The 18705-nt window shown below is 30.9% G+C and overlaps 1 protein-coding gene across 5 annotated transcripts in view; it reads right to left on the bottom strand.

Annotated features, from left to right (window-relative positions):
* The window catches only part of LOC136971022 (serine/threonine-protein kinase mig-15-like), a 79701-nt gene that overhangs the window by 37394 nt on the left and 23602 nt on the right, over nucleotides 1–18705 (bottom strand). For all 5 annotated transcript variants that reach the window (XM_067265507.1, XM_067265506.1, XM_067265509.1 and 2 more), the window contains exons 4-10: nucleotides 15078–15122; nucleotides 12557–12637; nucleotides 12402–12450; nucleotides 5612–5673; nucleotides 1349–1439; nucleotides 1202–1274; nucleotides 251–308 (exon numbers count right to left, since the gene is read on the bottom strand). In XM_067265507.1, the coding sequence (XP_067121608.1) occupies nucleotides 251–308; nucleotides 1202–1274; nucleotides 1349–1439; nucleotides 5612–5673; nucleotides 12402–12450; nucleotides 12557–12637; nucleotides 15078–15122 (459 nt within the window). The remainder of the gene's footprint in view (nucleotides 1–250; nucleotides 309–1201; nucleotides 1275–1348; nucleotides 1440–5611; nucleotides 5674–12401; nucleotides 12451–12556; nucleotides 12638–15077; nucleotides 15123–18705) is intronic.

Raw genomic sequence — 18705 nt, 5'->3', positions numbered from 1 at the left:
CCTGTTTTACTGCTTGCTTCTGCATTATTTCAATTATTCGGCTAATCCGAAAATCTGCTAATCCAAACAGGGCTCGGTCCCAATTAGTTCGGACTAGCGGGACTCTACTGTAACTTTACTAAAAGTAACTAAAATAAATCTCAAATTTTAAATCAGTACGAATCATAGTGAATTTATATGTTAAAATTATAAAAAAAGTTCTCTTTTTTTTAAATCATATTTTTAACAAATTAAATTTCTTAATACTTACTCTATTATCATAAGTAGCATCTGGATTCTCATCGCATGCAATCACTTCTGGAGCCATCCTAAAAATATATGTAATATAATATAATATAATAATGCCATTTTTTTATTTTTGTATATTTTTTTTATTGTGGGAAGACTTTTTATTTTAGAAATCTGTTAACATTAAATAAACATGATAATTTTGCATATCAAACAAACAACCAGTTTCCTTTATCAAGTGACTAAGGCTAAATAATTACTAAGAAATTTGGCAGGAGGCAGACCGCCAAGCCACCATCTCTTGATATATATAAATAAATAAATAATTAGTTAATTAAAGACATGGCCTGGCAGCCTGCCTCCAGCCAAACTGCTTAGTATTTATTTAGACTTAGTAGCCTGATAAAGGAATCCAGCTGTTCGTTCAATATTTGAAGTAATTATAGGGTCGGTTGTATTTGCTAAATAACTTTAGAAGAATAAAATGGGACACCGACAAATCATGAACTAAAAGTGTTATAGTGACAAGTTTTGGTACTAATTTACATTCAAGAAAATGTCTTCCATACATCCAAAATGTCACCGTACCAGAATTGGTTGCATTTGGATTGCTAAATTTCTCTCTAGATGACACTATATGGAGGTAGCGTAATTACCATCACTCAATATTTGAAGAGAAAGCTTAAAAGTTTAACATAATGTTTATGGAGTACTATATTAAGACTTCAATTCATTAAAAGCAAGTTTGTTTACTTGCTTTCCAGGACATTAAATATAAATCAAAGTTGAAATATAATAAAAATTTGTTAAATTTACAAAAATTTTTGACATGCAAAATCTTTGTATATAGCACAAATGTCCTCTTAAAAAAATTAAATTTATAGGAAGACAAAATTTTAAAATCTGATAAATGGGAAATTATTTAGATGTATTTTTACATCAAAATTCAATGTCTTACTATAAAAATACTTACCAATAAGGTGTACCGATGAACGTATTTCGACGACCTACCGTACGATCTAATTGGGCACTTACTCCAAAATCCACTAAGAAAAATAATTTCCGGTTATTTGTGAATTTTATTTGGAATATTTCGGAAAATGTATCAAAATTAAATTACCTAATTTGACTTCAGCATTATCTGTCAATAAGACGTTTTGGCCTTTAATATCCCTATGAATTATTTTATTGGCATGAAGATGACTCAGTCCCTAAAAAATATTTAATTATTTAAAGTCAGAATTTTCTTGTAAAAATATTCAATTAAATATAAAAATGTTCATTAAGTGTCTTTGAATTAGTTTAATTTTTAATCTAAATACCAGTTTTTCTAAACTGACTGTTGAACACTTAATAGTATACTATTATATCCAGTGAAGGCAATAATTAATTTATATAACAACACACAAATAACTGGTAAAACATTTATCAGCACCCCTTAAAATATGCTGGATACACACTTGATAGGATGGAATAATTTGCATTATTTAAGTCACCAGCTGTTTGGTATGAATAAGTTTTATAACAAATGGAAGTTTCAGTTGAGAAATGGCATCAGTTAGATCACAATCTATTAAGCTAATAATTAATTGCATAGAATCATTGGGTGTGTTGCCTGGCAAGGTGGCTTTAACATGGCCAGACAAACAAGTCACTGATTCAAGTGAAAAACAGAGTATGTCATTAGCTTGCTTATCTAACTATATTAAAGGTGCTTTACCAGGCAACACACATTAATCATCATCATTGAAATTTTATCAGCCAGTAATACTTTTATGCATTTGCACTTGCACAAAATTGATAGAACGTGTGGTTTCAGAATCTACTGATTAAAAAAGATTGTAATCTAAAAAGGCAGGAAGGCAATAATAATGTAGTTATAAAAATTTTTAAATACACTTAAGTATGGGCGTAATTTGTATTTATTTATTTACATTCAAATCATTATTATAGAATCGTTAAACATTTGGATTGCAAAAGGGGAAAACAAGGAATGTCACATTAATGTTTTCCAATTTTTCCAATTCTCCTCCTTTTTGTCACATGTCACTATCAGAAAACATTGTTTATAATGTTGTTATAACTTATTTATTACAGTAGACCCCAATCATCTGATGCAATGCAGATTGATGCTACGTTGGATAACCGAAAACTCATAAAATGGACAACTGTGGCCATTTTGAATTAAAAATTACAGATGTAAAAGTTTTATGTGGTAACACTTTTAAGCTTCTTTATATATGATTAATCAATTAGTAGAGACTATTAAAAAAAACATGTTGGATATAATTTAGTGCATCCAACAGTCAATATATAATTATTAACAGATCTCAAGTAATGGCTCGGAAATTAGAATCATCACAATCTTTTATTGCAGCTTCTGGAAAATACATTTCCAAAGTGGCATCAAGGACAAACTTATTTACCAAAGCACCAGACCCGATCCATTCCGTTAACAGAGATGAATGTTGTAATAGAAAATAATGTATTACAATATTTGCTGTTCTGAATACCAGAGTTGTGATCAGTATGCATGTTAGTTCCATGGTGTGTACCATTTATTGCTAGTTACTGGCTTATTTCATTAGATAAAAATATCATCATGTGACAAAACTTACACTTTGTGTAGGAAATCCTGAAACTTTATCACTATTAATACTAATTAGAAATTTAACGATTAAAATTCACATTCCAAAATTCCTTCTCAGTTTTACGATGTCTGGTTTATTCATTTGGAAATAGCAACTGTGAATTTTGGGAACTTTGCTTCCTTTAGAGCAGGCACGTCAAAGATACGGCCCGCAAGACAATTAGTTGCGGCCCACGACATCAATTCAATAACACTATTTGTTTATTTTTTTATCATCTTGATACCAAAGAAAATGTGATATTTTGTATGTTTAAGTACGTTACATTTGAGTTCAACAATTTTGTTTATGAAGTATTATTTGTTTAAAAATAATAATTAATTAATAAAATTGTTGAACCATTATTATTATTTTTGTATTTATTTTTATTTATGTTATGTTATGTTTATTGATTTAAAATTAATTCTTACAATGGAGGAACAAATTAGTTACATAATGTTATTAAATATACATAAAAATAAATTAACACAAAAATTCTAAAGATTTAGAGAAGGAGAAAATCTTAAATAAAGTAATTTTTGACATGTCGTCATTTTTCAAATAATTATACTTGAACTCTTCTCCTAGTACAAAACATTTTAGTTGATATATCACTCGACAAGATCCAAACAAATGTATTGAGAGATTCTTTTCCTTTTTACTACCGCAATAACTACAAAACTTCTCTCTTGATATATTTATCCGATAGCCCTTTAACATAATCCAAAATTTATTAAGTCTAAGTTGCATAATGAGGCTTTTCATGGGAAAATTAGTTTCACAGTTTAAGTAGTTTTTTGTACACCAACCCAGGCGCATTTTGAACAAGTTAACTCGTTTAGCTGAAGTGGAAGATATATCTGATTTCACAGCTGGTCTGACTTAGTTTGAATTATATCATTTAAGCGAGTTCTCGACAATGAAGCCGACTGTGTTGAAAACAAAAAGGAGTAGCCCAAGCTATCAAAAATATTCTTAACTGAAGCAGGCCAACTTTTCTTATCAGGTTTGACTGCTGTTAGCAAAACATTATAAGTAATTTGGCGCAAGTCGTATGAGGGTAACTCCATAACTTTTGACCAAAACAGAAGAATAGTCTTGACAAATTTCAATTCCAATTCCAATGGAGGTCTTCCAATTCAAGACAAACTGCAGAGCTTGAAGCTGAACGTTCTATTTTAAAAAAGTCTCTTAAAATATTTCATCTGTACTTTTTCTAGTTTAGACAGAAACTCCGGTCCCCAGACCGGGAATAAATAAGTCATCTTAGAACCAATAAAAGCGTCAAAAAGTTTAAAGATACTATTTATAGAACTTAGCTTCATTCGTTTTTGTAGAGTAAGCATATAGCCTGTCTTATTCTGTATGTCTTTGGCTATTAAATTGAAATTATGATTATACGCACCTGATGAAGAAAAATGTATTCCTAGGTACTTAAAATATGACATAAAACTAATTTCAGTATTATTCACAAATATCTTATCAGATTTAAGTAGTCTGCCTTCGTTGCGAAAAACCATTCCCTTTCGTTCTTTTAAGTTAACTGTAAGATCATTTCTTTTAGCATAATTAACTAGCAGAGAAAGTTTTCGTTGCAAACCCATTTTTGAATCTGCTACCAGAACTACATCATCAGCGTACATTAAGCAATGCAGATCAACAGATTCTCCAAGAGCAAATTCCAAAGTTTCAGAGGTAGAAAACAGTTGTGGTAAATCGTTAATAAATAATATAAACAACAGGGGGCTTAAAGGTTCCCCCGAGGCAACCCACTACCGGAAATGACACCTTTAGTATTTGCCAGATTGCCTCTCACATGATATCTTGTGTTATAAAATAAATTTTTTAGTAGTTTAATGAACAAAGTTGAAACTCCTAATAAATGTAACTTTTCCCGTAAAATATTAAAATTGATTCTATCAAAAGCCTTTTCCAAATCCACAAATATCGAATAGATTTTACGTCTTTTTCTTGACAAGACATACTGTATTTTTATTTATTCATATTACTTATGAGATATTTATTTTTGTATTTCATTTCTTGTTTACATTATGTTTTCTCTATTTCATCTTTTGAATTTCAAATTAAAGTCTGTCTTGGCAAGATCATACATTGAACATCAATACTCAGTATTTTACACACAAAATGCACGTTTTTGACATTAATAAATTACACTTTATGCTTGTATTTTGAGTCTTGCGATCCTTATTTCCAGATCATTTTACAGACCTGCTTCAGGCCTGTAAATTGGTCGAAAAAGTCTATTCTGTGATTAAAGTTATTGCTGGAAAACTACAAATGGTATTTTTATTTTTATTTTATTGTGAAATCTTGGGTTATTAAAAAGGAATTTTTTGAGTTGGCTACTTTTTAGAAAATTTTTGGTTACAAAAGCTCAAAACATCTGGCCTGCTGTCATACTCGAGACAAAAAATTGGCACTTAAGCAGTTTGAGTTTGACACCCCTGCTTTAGAGGAACACTAAAATTTTAGCACAAGGACATCTAATAGAGTAGTAACAACCCTGTATAATCTTGTGTCATCCGAGTAATTACATCACAAAAAATACTGTTTTCAATTCCAAATTTATGAATAAGTAAAAACAAAATGCTCACTTTTTTAACTGCTTTCTTTTCAAATTATCATTTTGTTTTTATAAATCAATAGTATCTACCAAATGAAGCAAACGGGAGTAATTTGTAAAAATGCAATAGATTACTACTACTTAATTCTTTTTAAATTTAGCACAATCATACCCTTAATATCTCTCTGCAAACATAGGCAATCCATTCTTCCTTTAAAACTTGTCCTTTAGTTGCTAAAAAAGAATATATATTGATGTGTATTTATAAATTCTTTATAAATAAAAGATAATTATGTTATGGAAAATTTAAAATTATTTTACAATCCAAAATAAATTTCTAAAATAATATGGAATGATTCTTCCAAACATTCCTAAGAATTTCTGAGCAACCACTTCGCAAATGATCTTTCAAATAAATAAAATCAAATCCATTAAAATACATTAGTAATTGCATTTTCTGGTTTAAAAATCTTATCTTTGCATTATTATTTTATACAATCACCACAATATTACTGGCATAAAATTAAACAAAATAAGCAATTACCCACAAACCAGCAATTAATTCACTTTTAAATAAACGTTCTCATCCATTTTCAATGGTCATCGTCAGGTTTCGATGTAATTGCATGTCGTAAAGATATGCGCATGCTCAATGTCGCGTTTAAAAATGAGTCTTCAAACTGGCTTCCAGTTTTAAAAAATACCAAGTTCATATAAAATATAAAAAGCAAACTTGACGAAGATCTATTGCACATCAAAGCATGCCCTCCACGCAGCTGCTAATGAGTACACTGCACGCCTTATTAATGCTCTTGTTGTACACCAGGAGCAACCAGCGGAAACATTACTATTGAGAGAAGAGTCCTTTTTACCTGTTACATACAATAAGGTCCTTACCAACATCTATGAAGAAATACCCACTTTACAAGTAACAGGATCACTTATAGGAGATCTCTGATGGTTTTCTCTAGTATTAGAAATGATAAGGACCAAGTGGACCGAAATGGTATCCTGGGAGTCTATGCTATCCCTATTTACAATCACAGGGTAAACCATCCTGCTGAATACATTGGTGCTACCACACGTGGTCTTAAAATGAGGATCAAGGACCATAAATACACCATTCAGAAAGGTCCTTCCACTACAGAATTGGCTTCTTTCACCATTGATAACAATGTCCGGGTTGACTTTGATGATGCCCAATTACTGGACCCTGCCAACCTGAAATATCTCAAACAACTGGAGATGTTTAAAGTGTTTAGGAGGGAAACAGCAATTAATTTTAAAGAAATGGACTCATTAACAGCTGCATGGAGAGTGTGCTCTGACATACAATAGATCGTCGTATAGTTTGATTTTCATTTTTTATATAAACTTGGTATTTTTTAAATTTCGAACAAACATTCCATTACATCGACGATAACTGTTAATTCACTTTTACACAAATTTTTTCAATTGCTGGTTTGTGGGTAATTGCTTATTTTGTTTATTATTTTATATAAAATGGTTACATTAATCTTCCTAGAATAGAAAAATCTCTCTCTATTCTTGACTTCTATTGATAGTTTATAACAAGAAGTTACTGAGAGTGAGAAATTTATGATGATATTGAAGTTACACACAGTACTGCATACAATGCTACGCAATAATGTACAGTATATAAAACTTCAATGTAATTATAAATTTCTCTCCTATACGGTAACTTTTCGAACATCTTGTACTGTTTCTTGCTTCAACACCTTGCTTCATTTGATGAAAATGCAGAAACTTAAACACTTAACTGTCTTAACAGAGTTGTTAAAAATGAATGCCTCTTGATATTTTTGAGAACTAGAGTCATCCTTGAAAGTTATCTAAAGAAATCATATTAAATCTATAGAAACTATGATTGATTTTGCATTCCAATGTGACTAAATCAGACTCTCAATTGTAACTGTCACTCAATCTGTTTTGCTCAATCTTGTACCTACGGTATATCCAAAACTAACTTTGTTAGAGGGTGAGGTGGTAAATGAGTAATATAATATAAAAGCTTTTTAATATGTACTCATAGTATATACTTCAAATCCAATGTATTTATTACAACATTTTCTCATAATTTCTGCTTCATTAAATTTACAAACAGAATTATTTAGAATTTTAAATTTTTATCAAACAAACTTATGATGAGAAAAGTTTTCTAAATATTTGCAAGTTTCTGACATTATGAATCTCACAGTGTCAACGTAATTGTAAATTTAACGACATTAAAGATAACTTATTTTACGTCACTCTCAAATTTCGTCCATTTCTAATTAGGACAGAATACTGAAACTTTGAAGATGAGCCTAAGTCTGACAACAATGCATTTTAATGTTTTAGGAGAAGACCCATCTCCATTCTCCCCACTCCAAAACCTGATAAACATAACCAAATGTAGAGTTTAATCATGATGCATGTATAAATGCATGGTAACCTATCTATATACTAATATATAAAGTGAGAATTAGTGATGTAACGAATATTCGGTTACTACCCGGTATTCGGCCGAATACCAAATATTTAAATCACTATTCGGCCGAATACTGAATATTTAGTCACTATTCGGCCGAATACCGAATACCTAAAAACAGGAGTAAGAAATAACAAAAACACAGTAAATTAATCATTTTTGTAACTTTTATTAATGCTGAACATTAATCTATAATTATTAAAGTTAATAAGAAATAGCGTCTAACTCTAGTATTAAATTATTTCGTAATTAAATAATATTATAGCCTTTATCTAGCCCGATATCTTATGGCATTGATGGCGTGTAGGTTAGAATGTATCGGGCATCAATGTTATTGTTTAGTTAATTATGTCATATTCGTATTCCCGTATATTTTAATATTTATACGATATTTTAAAATGAGTTACAAAACGTTTTATTGAAACTTATCGTATTTAATGAAAGAATTATTTATCTATTTCTAGAAGATGTATATATAATATAATAATCTTATATATATAATTCTCCTGTCACAATTTTTGTTACCGTACTCCTCCAAAACGGCTTTACCGATTTTTACCAAATTTTGTATGCATACTCAGTAGGTCTGAGAATCGGCTACTATCTATTTTTCATACCCCTATACCATTTCCCCCTTTCAAAAATATATTTATATATGGATTAAGGCTTTTATGTCCAACAGATGGCGCTACCTTCCGACGACCTAAGTTTGCTTTTCTGTGAGGCATTCTGCTTTTCTGTGAGAATGGACTGAAGCAGATCATTTTCTATCTATCTATATAAATAAAATATAACGTTCGTTTGTTCCTACCGTTGCATTCGAATACGCACGTGTTTTTATATAATATACATGTTGAAATTTTCCCCAGTGGAGGGAGATGGACGGGATTAAGGCTTACCGTGAAGAACTCGGCTTCTATTATACTATTTTACATGCGGTTTTTTGCATTTTTAATTGCGTTTTAATAGGTTACGTCAACAGAATATACACTAAAAAGGAATTTTTCGATATTTCCCAGCGGGAAATGACGGGATTAAGGCTTACTGTGAAGAACTCGGCTTTTATTATACTATTTTAGATGCGTTTTAATAGGGTACGTCAAGAGAATGTACACTAAGAAGGGATTTTTTGAAATTCCCCCCACGGGGGAAGTGTTATACATTTATAATAGATGCATTTTGAGCCACAACAACGCGTGGCCGGGTCAGCTAGTAATATATAATTTATTTTATAATTAAAGCAAAGAATGAGCATTTTTCATTATATGCAAAAGATAACATTTGAAATCATGTTAATTTTAAAAATATTGACAAAAACAATAGCACTAAAATATCAAAAAACTTCACAAATAGAAAACCCCCAATAATATATTTGAACTGTTCCACAACTGGGCAGAAACTAGACCATATGTCCCCACTAAAGTATATCCTTAGGGCACTATTCAGTCTACAAATACGTAGTAAAAACAAAACTTTAGCGTTAAAAAGATCGATTGCAAATAAAATAACTTATAAGTTATAACTTACATCTAAATACCAACAACTGCCGAATCATATCGGGCTATTTATGGCTATTACATAAATTATAAACCAATTCGGCACTAGAGGTAGATGTTAGGCTCCATCTCACATTAACTTTAATAATTATAATTTAATTAATTAATTTAAATAATTTAGACATACTGGAAGAAAAAATCGTAGTGACAGCGGTCCAATAGAGAGCAGAGTGCATGATCCTTGCCATAATGAGGTTTGCGCGCCAATTTTCGTACGTGCGTTAATCAAGCCGAATAGTTTGGCCGAATATTCGGCCATTCAGCCACACTCCTGGCCGAATATTCGGTATTCGGCCATGCCCCTAGCCGAATATTCGGTATTTGGCTGAGGCCAAATATACTATTCGTTACATCACTAGTGAGAATGTTTATTTGTTTGCTAGAGGTAATCTTGGAATCTACCAAACCAATTTTTAAAATTCTCTCTCTCTCTATTGGAAAGCTTATTCCTTCCAAATGAACATAACTATATACTATATTCATATAAAACAAGAAAATACATGAGAATGATGTTTTTACCACAGCATCTGTCATCTCCTTTGCCACCTGGTAGGTTTTATTAAACTTATGATTTTGGTTTCAGTTTTCATTCATGCAGTTTGGATAGTTGTGTATATGCTTTTTTTACATAGTCTTGACTGTTCCTTTCTTATAATAATACTCATATGTTATCAGATACAACCAGGGCCTTTCAAAGAAAATGCAAGGCCCGGGGCAACTAATATTTTAGAAGCCCTTCAAATTGAATTTTTTCTAATCGTCCTAATTTCTGTCTTATGATTAGTTTTAAATTTCATTCTACTGTTGCCCACACAAGAGATGAAGGGGAGTAGAGGAATCCCACCACTGCCACTAATGTTGCTCACATAGGAGTGAGGAGAAAAAATTAAAGAAAGGGGGTTTAAAATTGGATATCCCTAGCCAAAGCCACGGGAATTGTGGGGAAAGATTAAAAGAAAGAGAGTTATAGGAAAAAATAACACTGGCACTAGAGAGCTTTTAAAGGAGGCTCTCAAACCTTTATAATACAGTTAATAAAAACTAGGGAATAAAAAGAAAGCCCTTGGATAGGGTAGATTCACTCTAGCACTGTTAGTATCATAAAACACTGTTAGCACAGAACTGACTGAACAGGCCTTGTTCTCTGCTTCTATGCCCTTTTTGCTTGGGATGGGATTCAGAGATGGAGGAAGGGGTAACTTTTGAGTATGGGTGTATGTAGTGATTGGCCAGAAAAATATCATCCCCAGTCTGGGGTTAGTCAGGGTGATATACTTCTAGCCAATCAGAGACTAGTTTATATTTCTCAATCCTTTCTGATTCCTCCTACAGAAATTTAGAATTTAATTTTATAAATGTTAAAATTTATCAAATCATTTTGCCTTCTCCTATATTTTTGTCTAACATATTGAGTTGCCAAGTTGAGGCCCCTAATGTTGCGAGGCCCAGGACAACTTTCACTCATGTCCACCCCTCTGATTGGCACCGGATACAACTATTAGAAGCAAATTTATTTCCCTTAAATGAAACGAAACTTTTTTAAGTAGGCCTATAGTATTTTAGTGTTATTTGTTTTAGTATTAATCCTATCATACCAATGTTTGGAAATAAGAATGAGTCTTACATGATGAGATATCTACCTACATAAATTGAATTATTTCAGTTACCTTTCAGGTGTACATGTATGTCAGTAAGCCTTATCAGTGATAAAATGCCTAAAAGAAAGTCACAATTGTAATGAAATATATCCGTTCTAAACCAAGATGCAAACTTAGATGTTGCAAATATCTTTCTGGTACCCTGCAGGAAAAATAGATTACCATAAAACTCTGATCACTCACTCTGATTTAATCCCCTACCCCTTAACTCAAAAGCCTTTTAAGTGATCTGGACAAATTTTGAACAGTACTATACAATTATACAATCCTCCAAAAAATATTAACTACTTTAAAACTCGGACTCCTACTTCTTTCTTGCAATTTCATTCCCCACAAATCTGACACCAAACTCTTCAACTGATTTGCACCAAATTTTACATAATAACTCTTTGCCACCTGCGAGAAACATACACAACCTTATAACAAGGACAACTCAACTGTCTTCCTGAATTTCCAGGCAACACTGGGCGTTCTTTGCTAGTGATGTACACAATGGGACTGAGGTTGCCCAGTCCACAGTGGTCAAGTGATTCCGTTTCCCGAATACTGGGAGTTCGGTTGTGGGTTTGTGCCTTGCCAGGACATGCTGGCCACGTGAAGTTTTCCAGGTTTTCTCCATGTCTGTAATACCCAAACAGGGGCCAGTTAACCTTAAAAAGACCTCCTGGAAGGAATCCCCCTAGGTAGATTGCCCAAGTATTGCATTGCCATAACTTAACAAAACAAACAAACTGAGGTTGCCTCACCTCAATCTCTTGAAAAATACAACCAATAAAAATTATTATTTTTCTAAAAATTTTTTTAAATATTTCTTTTATCTCCTTCTAACATATCCCTTTATATCAACACTTTTACACACATTCTACCATCATTTAACAAAGATCGCAGACTGTTACGAATTATGATAGACTGCATGGCTTCCATATGTTGAATATCTTTTGTCCACTGAAACTATATAAGAGATGACTCTTCTTCCTTGCTCCATATATTTAGTACAATTGCCAGTGCTAAACCATCATAGTTAAGAACACATGATCTGTGTAGATGGATACCACTCCCACATGGTGGAGAGGTAAGGTACTAAACCAAGTAACAGTATGCTACAGGCTTCACTTTCAAGAGAATAAAACCTTATCTTCTAACATTCCTCTTGTATAAAAAATTATTGTTTAACTTAATTAAAATTTTATTAATTTAACAATCTTTTAAAATGTTTATTTTATTTATATCCACTTACTTCTGTTCACATTTACTTACATTTGACTAATTCTGTTATGGATCCAGCTCCACAATATTCCATAACAAGCTGTAAATTTATGATAATTTATAATTTTATTCATATTTAAAACATTTACTTTAGTCTAATAACTCAAAATCTATGGTAAAGTTTATTACTTTACAATTGTACATACCCATAGCTTATCATCCTTTCCTGGAGGACTTTTTTGAATAAAAGCTCCATAGTATGTAGCGATGTTACGATGATGAGAAAACTGGAAATTAGAAATGAAAATTTTAAAATAATTTAAATACTTAACTTGATTATATTAATTGAAAAATTATTAGTAACAAAGGTAGATAAAGTAAATAAAAATTTCTAATGTATTTTTGCAAATTGTCTGATATGTTGGCCTATCCAGGAGAGAATATGAAATCGGATATTTTCACACGCCAGTTTATTCCGGGAAAATGCCAGCATGCTGGTTTATATAAGGTTATAAATCCCTTTCCAAAGGGCAAATAAAAAAATAAATAAAACACAAGTTACATTGCATGGCAATTCTCATAGATATCAGTTTTTATTCTAAAACTGTGAAACTATCAGTATTACATCAAAAATTATGATTATACATTTAATTTCTGCATTTTGTTTTCTTTCTAACAACACAAAATACTTGTGGAATGCCAAAAGGGCTTTTTTTATGCTTATTTTATTGTAATTTGATCCAAAAATGCAAAAGTAAACATATCAAATTTCAGAAACTTGCTGTAAATTCTCTATTTACAAGATTAATGTCTGCTTTGCGTAAAATTTGATAAGAAGGTGTTACTTTCAAGGTCAGGGCAGTACTAAAAAACTATTACTTTTGGGGCATATTGTCAGTGCAGCCCGTACTGACTAACTACTACTAGTAACATCAATAAGCTGCTAATTGTTTTATTACTTGTCAACAAAAACTTTCTTCCCGGTTGTAAGTCTGTCAAATTACAATGTTGTTATTTTATTGTGCTTGGAAGAATGTTTTCTTTAACTTTTATTTAACAACTAGTTTTGTTAGATCTGATTAATTTTATTTTTTTAGATGCAGTTTAGCTGGCATGTCAGTAACCCCAGAGTTACCAGCATGCTGGTTAAACTGCAACTAAAAGAATAATCAGATCTAACAAAACTAGTTGTTAAATAAATGTTAAAGATGTTAATGCTGGTCTTCCCAAGTTATATGTGACATGCCGGTCAATCTGTAAAAATATGGTAATAATTCATAAATAAATTTAATTCATTACAGCCATAAATTTCTATGCGCAGGTCACCCTCATCACTGATGATTTGCGTAGATTCAGTATAGGTAAATAGGCCATTGTAAAAATCACAACGAAAATCCACAATAGCCTGACCACTGGCAATACATTATTACGCAAGGAGCTGCCATGTTGATGTGGTAGCTCCTTGCATATTGTATGCAAGCAATATGCAAACCATTGATACATGACACAACAATGAAAGACAAAAAAAATGCTGAACAAGCATTAAATCCAGAAAAGACTTTCAACTTGAGAAAGAAATGTAAAATATTTTCTTATTAATGCATGTACTTTACATAATATATTTTTTAATATTGAATTTAAATTATTATTAATGGACAGATCATTTAATACATTACAAGAGAACAAATTTTTAAATGCATAACCTTTGTAATATACAAAGATATACTGCATTATATTATGTACAACAAAAATGGAGAACAAGAACAATCATCATATTCATAACTTACAATTATCAAACATACTATACATTTGGAAACTTAATTATTTACAAATGAAATTTACTATCAATAAAGTATTTTTAAACATATCATTACAAGTAACAATGTTTTGCTTCCACAAATATTAATTTTTAAGATACTAAATCTTATGCTAAATCATAGAAGAAATTAATTACAATATGCTGGAAGAAAAGATTAGCGGATAGCGAAACTCTAATCTGCAACTCCTGCTTACTGTACAGATGCATTACCACTTATGCTAATCAAACCTCTATCCAATCTTTGCTTCCAGACCGATTAATTTCAAACACGTGGGAGTTGCAAGTTTGAATACCACTACAGGCCGATCTTTTCTTTCAAAATATTCTGAATTACAGGTATACCTCAAGTTATGTCACTCTCGAGTTACGTCGTTTCCGATTATATGTCGTTTGTCAAAAAAATATATGGTAAAATAAAAATCAAGTTTAAGTCAGTTTATTCGACTTTAAATCCGTCCGCCACAAACACTGAAGTCATAATATCACTAGAGAAACGTTGAAAGCACAAAATCATATTAAAATATGTATATTTACAGTAAATGTTAATATAATCATCATAAATCCTAGAGAACAAAACATGAAAACATCTGTGTTTCTGTGTTGTCGTCTTATTTAGCGATCTTTAAGTGCTCATTATTGGTGTTTCCTCCATTATTGGCGTTTAGTTACGACGTAAGTCGAAACTACGACTTACGTCGTAACTACACAAGTAAATTCGACTTACATTGCCTCTCCTGGAACCAATTACTGACGTAAGACGAGGTATACCTGTAAATGTATTTGTTTCCGACGGTTAAATTTAAACAGATGTTATTAAGTGCTAAAAACATATTAGATCGTAGTTATTAATCATCAAATTTAATATTGAAAAATGAAAAAATATTTTAAACAATTAATAATAGTTATACCTTTTTTAAGACATTAATTTCTAATTTTATTTCTTCTTCTTCTTCCTAAAATTGATAAAATAAAAAAATATTTTATTAATATAAAACTGTTATTTATAAAAGCGATTTTGTAAATACTTTCAGGATAATGAATGATTAATTAAATTATTACAAAATAAAATTTTAAAATATAAAATCATAAAATTGCATAATTATAAAAATATCTTTACAAAAGATTTTAATTTGTTTCCGTATTTAAATTTTAAAGTATTCAATGTATTTAAAATGAAAAGACAGCATAAGCATTACAAATATTTAGGACAAGACAGCATCAAAATTAATCAGTGAAAAGGAATAAAAAAACTTGTCTTTATATGTTAAATCCCTTAATTATAATACATAAAATATAAGAATAAAAAACATTGTCTAGTAACTTTTAAGAAAATTAATCTTATCTTCAGACAACTGAAGCAAGCAGACTGAAAATTCAAAAATCCAGCAACGAGTTGCTTAACTTTCCTGACAATATTTGGTGACACCATCTGTTAATATGCCAGGACAAATTCACATTTAGAAAAATATATTTCTTTTTAATGTAATTATTGATTTTATAATTGTGTTTGCTACCACTAGAGGACTTAACTTTTTTACATTCGATGGCGGACAAGTAGCCTAAAATAAAAAATTGGTTCCGCCGTAGATTTGTTATTGCCTCTACAAACGTGTGAAAAGACTGAAGGATTTGGACTCAATTTGTATGTATAGTCTGGAAAGAAATATATTTTTCTAAATGCTAATAATGAGTAAAATAGTCATTAAGTCCGACTCTACTGGAGACATACACAACCCCCACTATCTTCCCACCCCTCGACCTTTAACAACCAAAATTTAATAGCATCAATCCCCTAACTTGTGTTAGGGGTTTATAAAGAGAAGGTAAATAAAGGGAGGTTTGTACCTCCCTGCAAAATTTCGGAAATTTTCAACAAAAAAACACAAGGTAAACAAAATTGTGCCCCCACACTAACATTCATACATACAGGAAAAAAGCCCTGAATGTTTTTATGCATTCTGCATTTCTTGATATTTCGAGGTCCCGAATCAAAAAATGTAAAAATCTTGGAGGTCATTTTTGACCAATTGCCGTACTTTCCTACTTTCCTGCTGTTATATATAGGCTTACCATAATATTTTTTTCTCAAACTGGGATAATTTTGAGAAAATAGTCACAACAGAAAATAAAGCCTACTAGGATAAGTACCTATGATTGAAAAGGCTAAATAAAGTAGTTGTTAACAAAAAACGTGTTAAAAGCAATTCTTAATAACTCAACTAAACATACCCGATTATTAAGAACTTATTAATATTTATCACTAGTGTAAACTTTCTTTAAAAATTCTTTGTCGCTTAAATCGGTACCATTAAAATATGACAACATATTTGCGGAAGTTCCTTCCGCTGCTAAGAGCATGTACTTTTGCACATTTCGAGTGATTTTTAATGTCCGAACACTCACCGCAAGTTATTAAAAATTCTGAAAAGCACAGTTCACATTTCACTTTGTCAATATGGTCACAAACTTTTTTCGAAAAAGGATAATCCTTTTTTAATCCATCAGTAAAAACACAATTTATTTTTGGCATTTTGAAGATTAAATTAATTTAATGTACAGTACAAAATAATTGCAAATGCTGACTAGCAATTTGAACGTGTGAAAGATAGGACATGCGCAACAATGATGTGATCAGAATAAGTTTCAATGTTGCCAACTCTAACTGAAACAAAATATCTAAAACATGAAATAAAAATATCTAGATCTCATAGGCTGTGTGCTATTATAAATTCTGTGAGAAAAATATCTGGGTGAAAAAATAAAACATCTAAATTCACTAGGCCACACGCTATAAATTTTGGAGGAAAATTTCTAGACAACATTAAAAGTACTTAGATCTAGATACAAAATATTTAGATTGGCAACAGTGAATGTAATAGAGGAGATCTTTTAGTTGCCAAATTGCCATTTTATCTGAGGCTGCACTATTTTTACTTCTTGTATATTTGGCACTTTTAAAATTTTACCAAATAACTGGGGATAAAATGACAAACAGGCCGGGATGCGGGGTCCACATCATCAAACCGGAACAGTCCCGGTCAAAGCGGGATGTCTGGTAAGCCTAGTTATATATAACAGTCGGGAAAGTAAAATCAGCTATTTGCAGTAGAACAGTTTAAATCACAAAACATTTACATAAATGTTTGTAATTAAACTGTTTTGTTGGAAACAAAAGTTTTTTTTTTCTTGAGTTTTGAATATCTTCACTTGCAGTTTCTATCTGCTCCAGAATAAGTTGTTTTGAACAATCTCACATCAATGAGTTTTAGAATAACTCGATGCTGTAAGAAGGTTAAAGTGGGTCTACATTTAAATAGATAATTTATTTAATACATAATACTATTTATATATGGTATATTTTAATATAAAATAGATAATGTATCTTAAATAAAATAAAACAACTCAGAATTTGAACAAAATTACAAGTAATTTTATGTTGGCCTACAAAGATTCTAGTATAGAATTCAGTATAGCAGAGTGTTGATTATCCAAAAATCAATTAACTAAAACTAACTGAATTTATCACTTTACGGAAGCTAGAACAAGATATTTAATAAGATCGCATCTTTTTCACACTTCAAGCAATACATTTATATCATTGTAAACGTTTTCAGTCTCTTTCAAAGCCCCAATTCAGTTTCAAAGCAGAACTCTGAAAGAGACTGAAAATGTTTGTGATGATAAAAAGTTATTGCTAGAAGTGTGACTTCAGAATACATTAATTTAAAAAATTAGAAAGGTTTATGTAACAACAATTGTCGGCAATTTTCTGTATGTCCACTATTGTGCCACCTTATTATCAATACTAATATTAGGTTTTATCTATCACAGTACAAATGGAAAAGCATGATTACTTAGGACAGTGGTAACTTTAACTTGAACATCTGACTGTTGGTATGTTAAAACTTTTATAAGAGCCAAATTGCTATGAAACAGACAGCCAGGGCCATCACCATTAACATGAAACACCGTCAGCTGAAGTTTGTCAGCCTTAAAAATACTAAACTGACACCCCGAGACCTGGAAGCAAAACTGAAAGAAGCCATGGAGAGATAGGACAGTGGGAGAAGCCTTGTGGTACTGGAGAACAGGTAGATACAAGTCTCCTACAGAGGGACCTGAAAAACACTTGCTATACTGTTGAGTTTTGTATAGTATGCCAGATTTTAAATGAGCTTATTAATTACATTAGGAAGAACTATTTCATTAACAATGAATAATCAATTCATCTTTAACAACTTAATGAACAATCTTTTCATTGTGTGTACAATATAATTAGTTTTAATTCTTAAAGATTTATTGAAACAAATTGATATTTGTCTGTATTATTGGATATGAATTCTCAAAATCATAATAAATGCCAGTACAAATTTCTCAAAGGAAATTATTTAAATTATTCTACTTAATAATATTAAATATAAAATTTTTTTAAATCAAATAAATCCACTTAAGAGGATTGAGAATACAAAATTTATGTTCAAAGTGGCTTGAAAACAAAGATGTGTTGAAACTAGTGCTCTAAATGAACTCAGATGA

The sequence above is a fragment of the Centruroides vittatus genome, unplaced genomic scaffold, assembly GCF_030686945.1.
Source record: "Centruroides vittatus isolate TY-2023 unplaced genomic scaffold, ASM3068694v2 contig_2273, whole genome shotgun sequence".
NCBI classification, from domain to species: domain Eukaryota; kingdom Metazoa; phylum Arthropoda; class Arachnida; order Scorpiones; family Buthidae; genus Centruroides; species Centruroides vittatus.
This window is presented reverse-complemented; position numbering and strand designations above follow the sequence as displayed.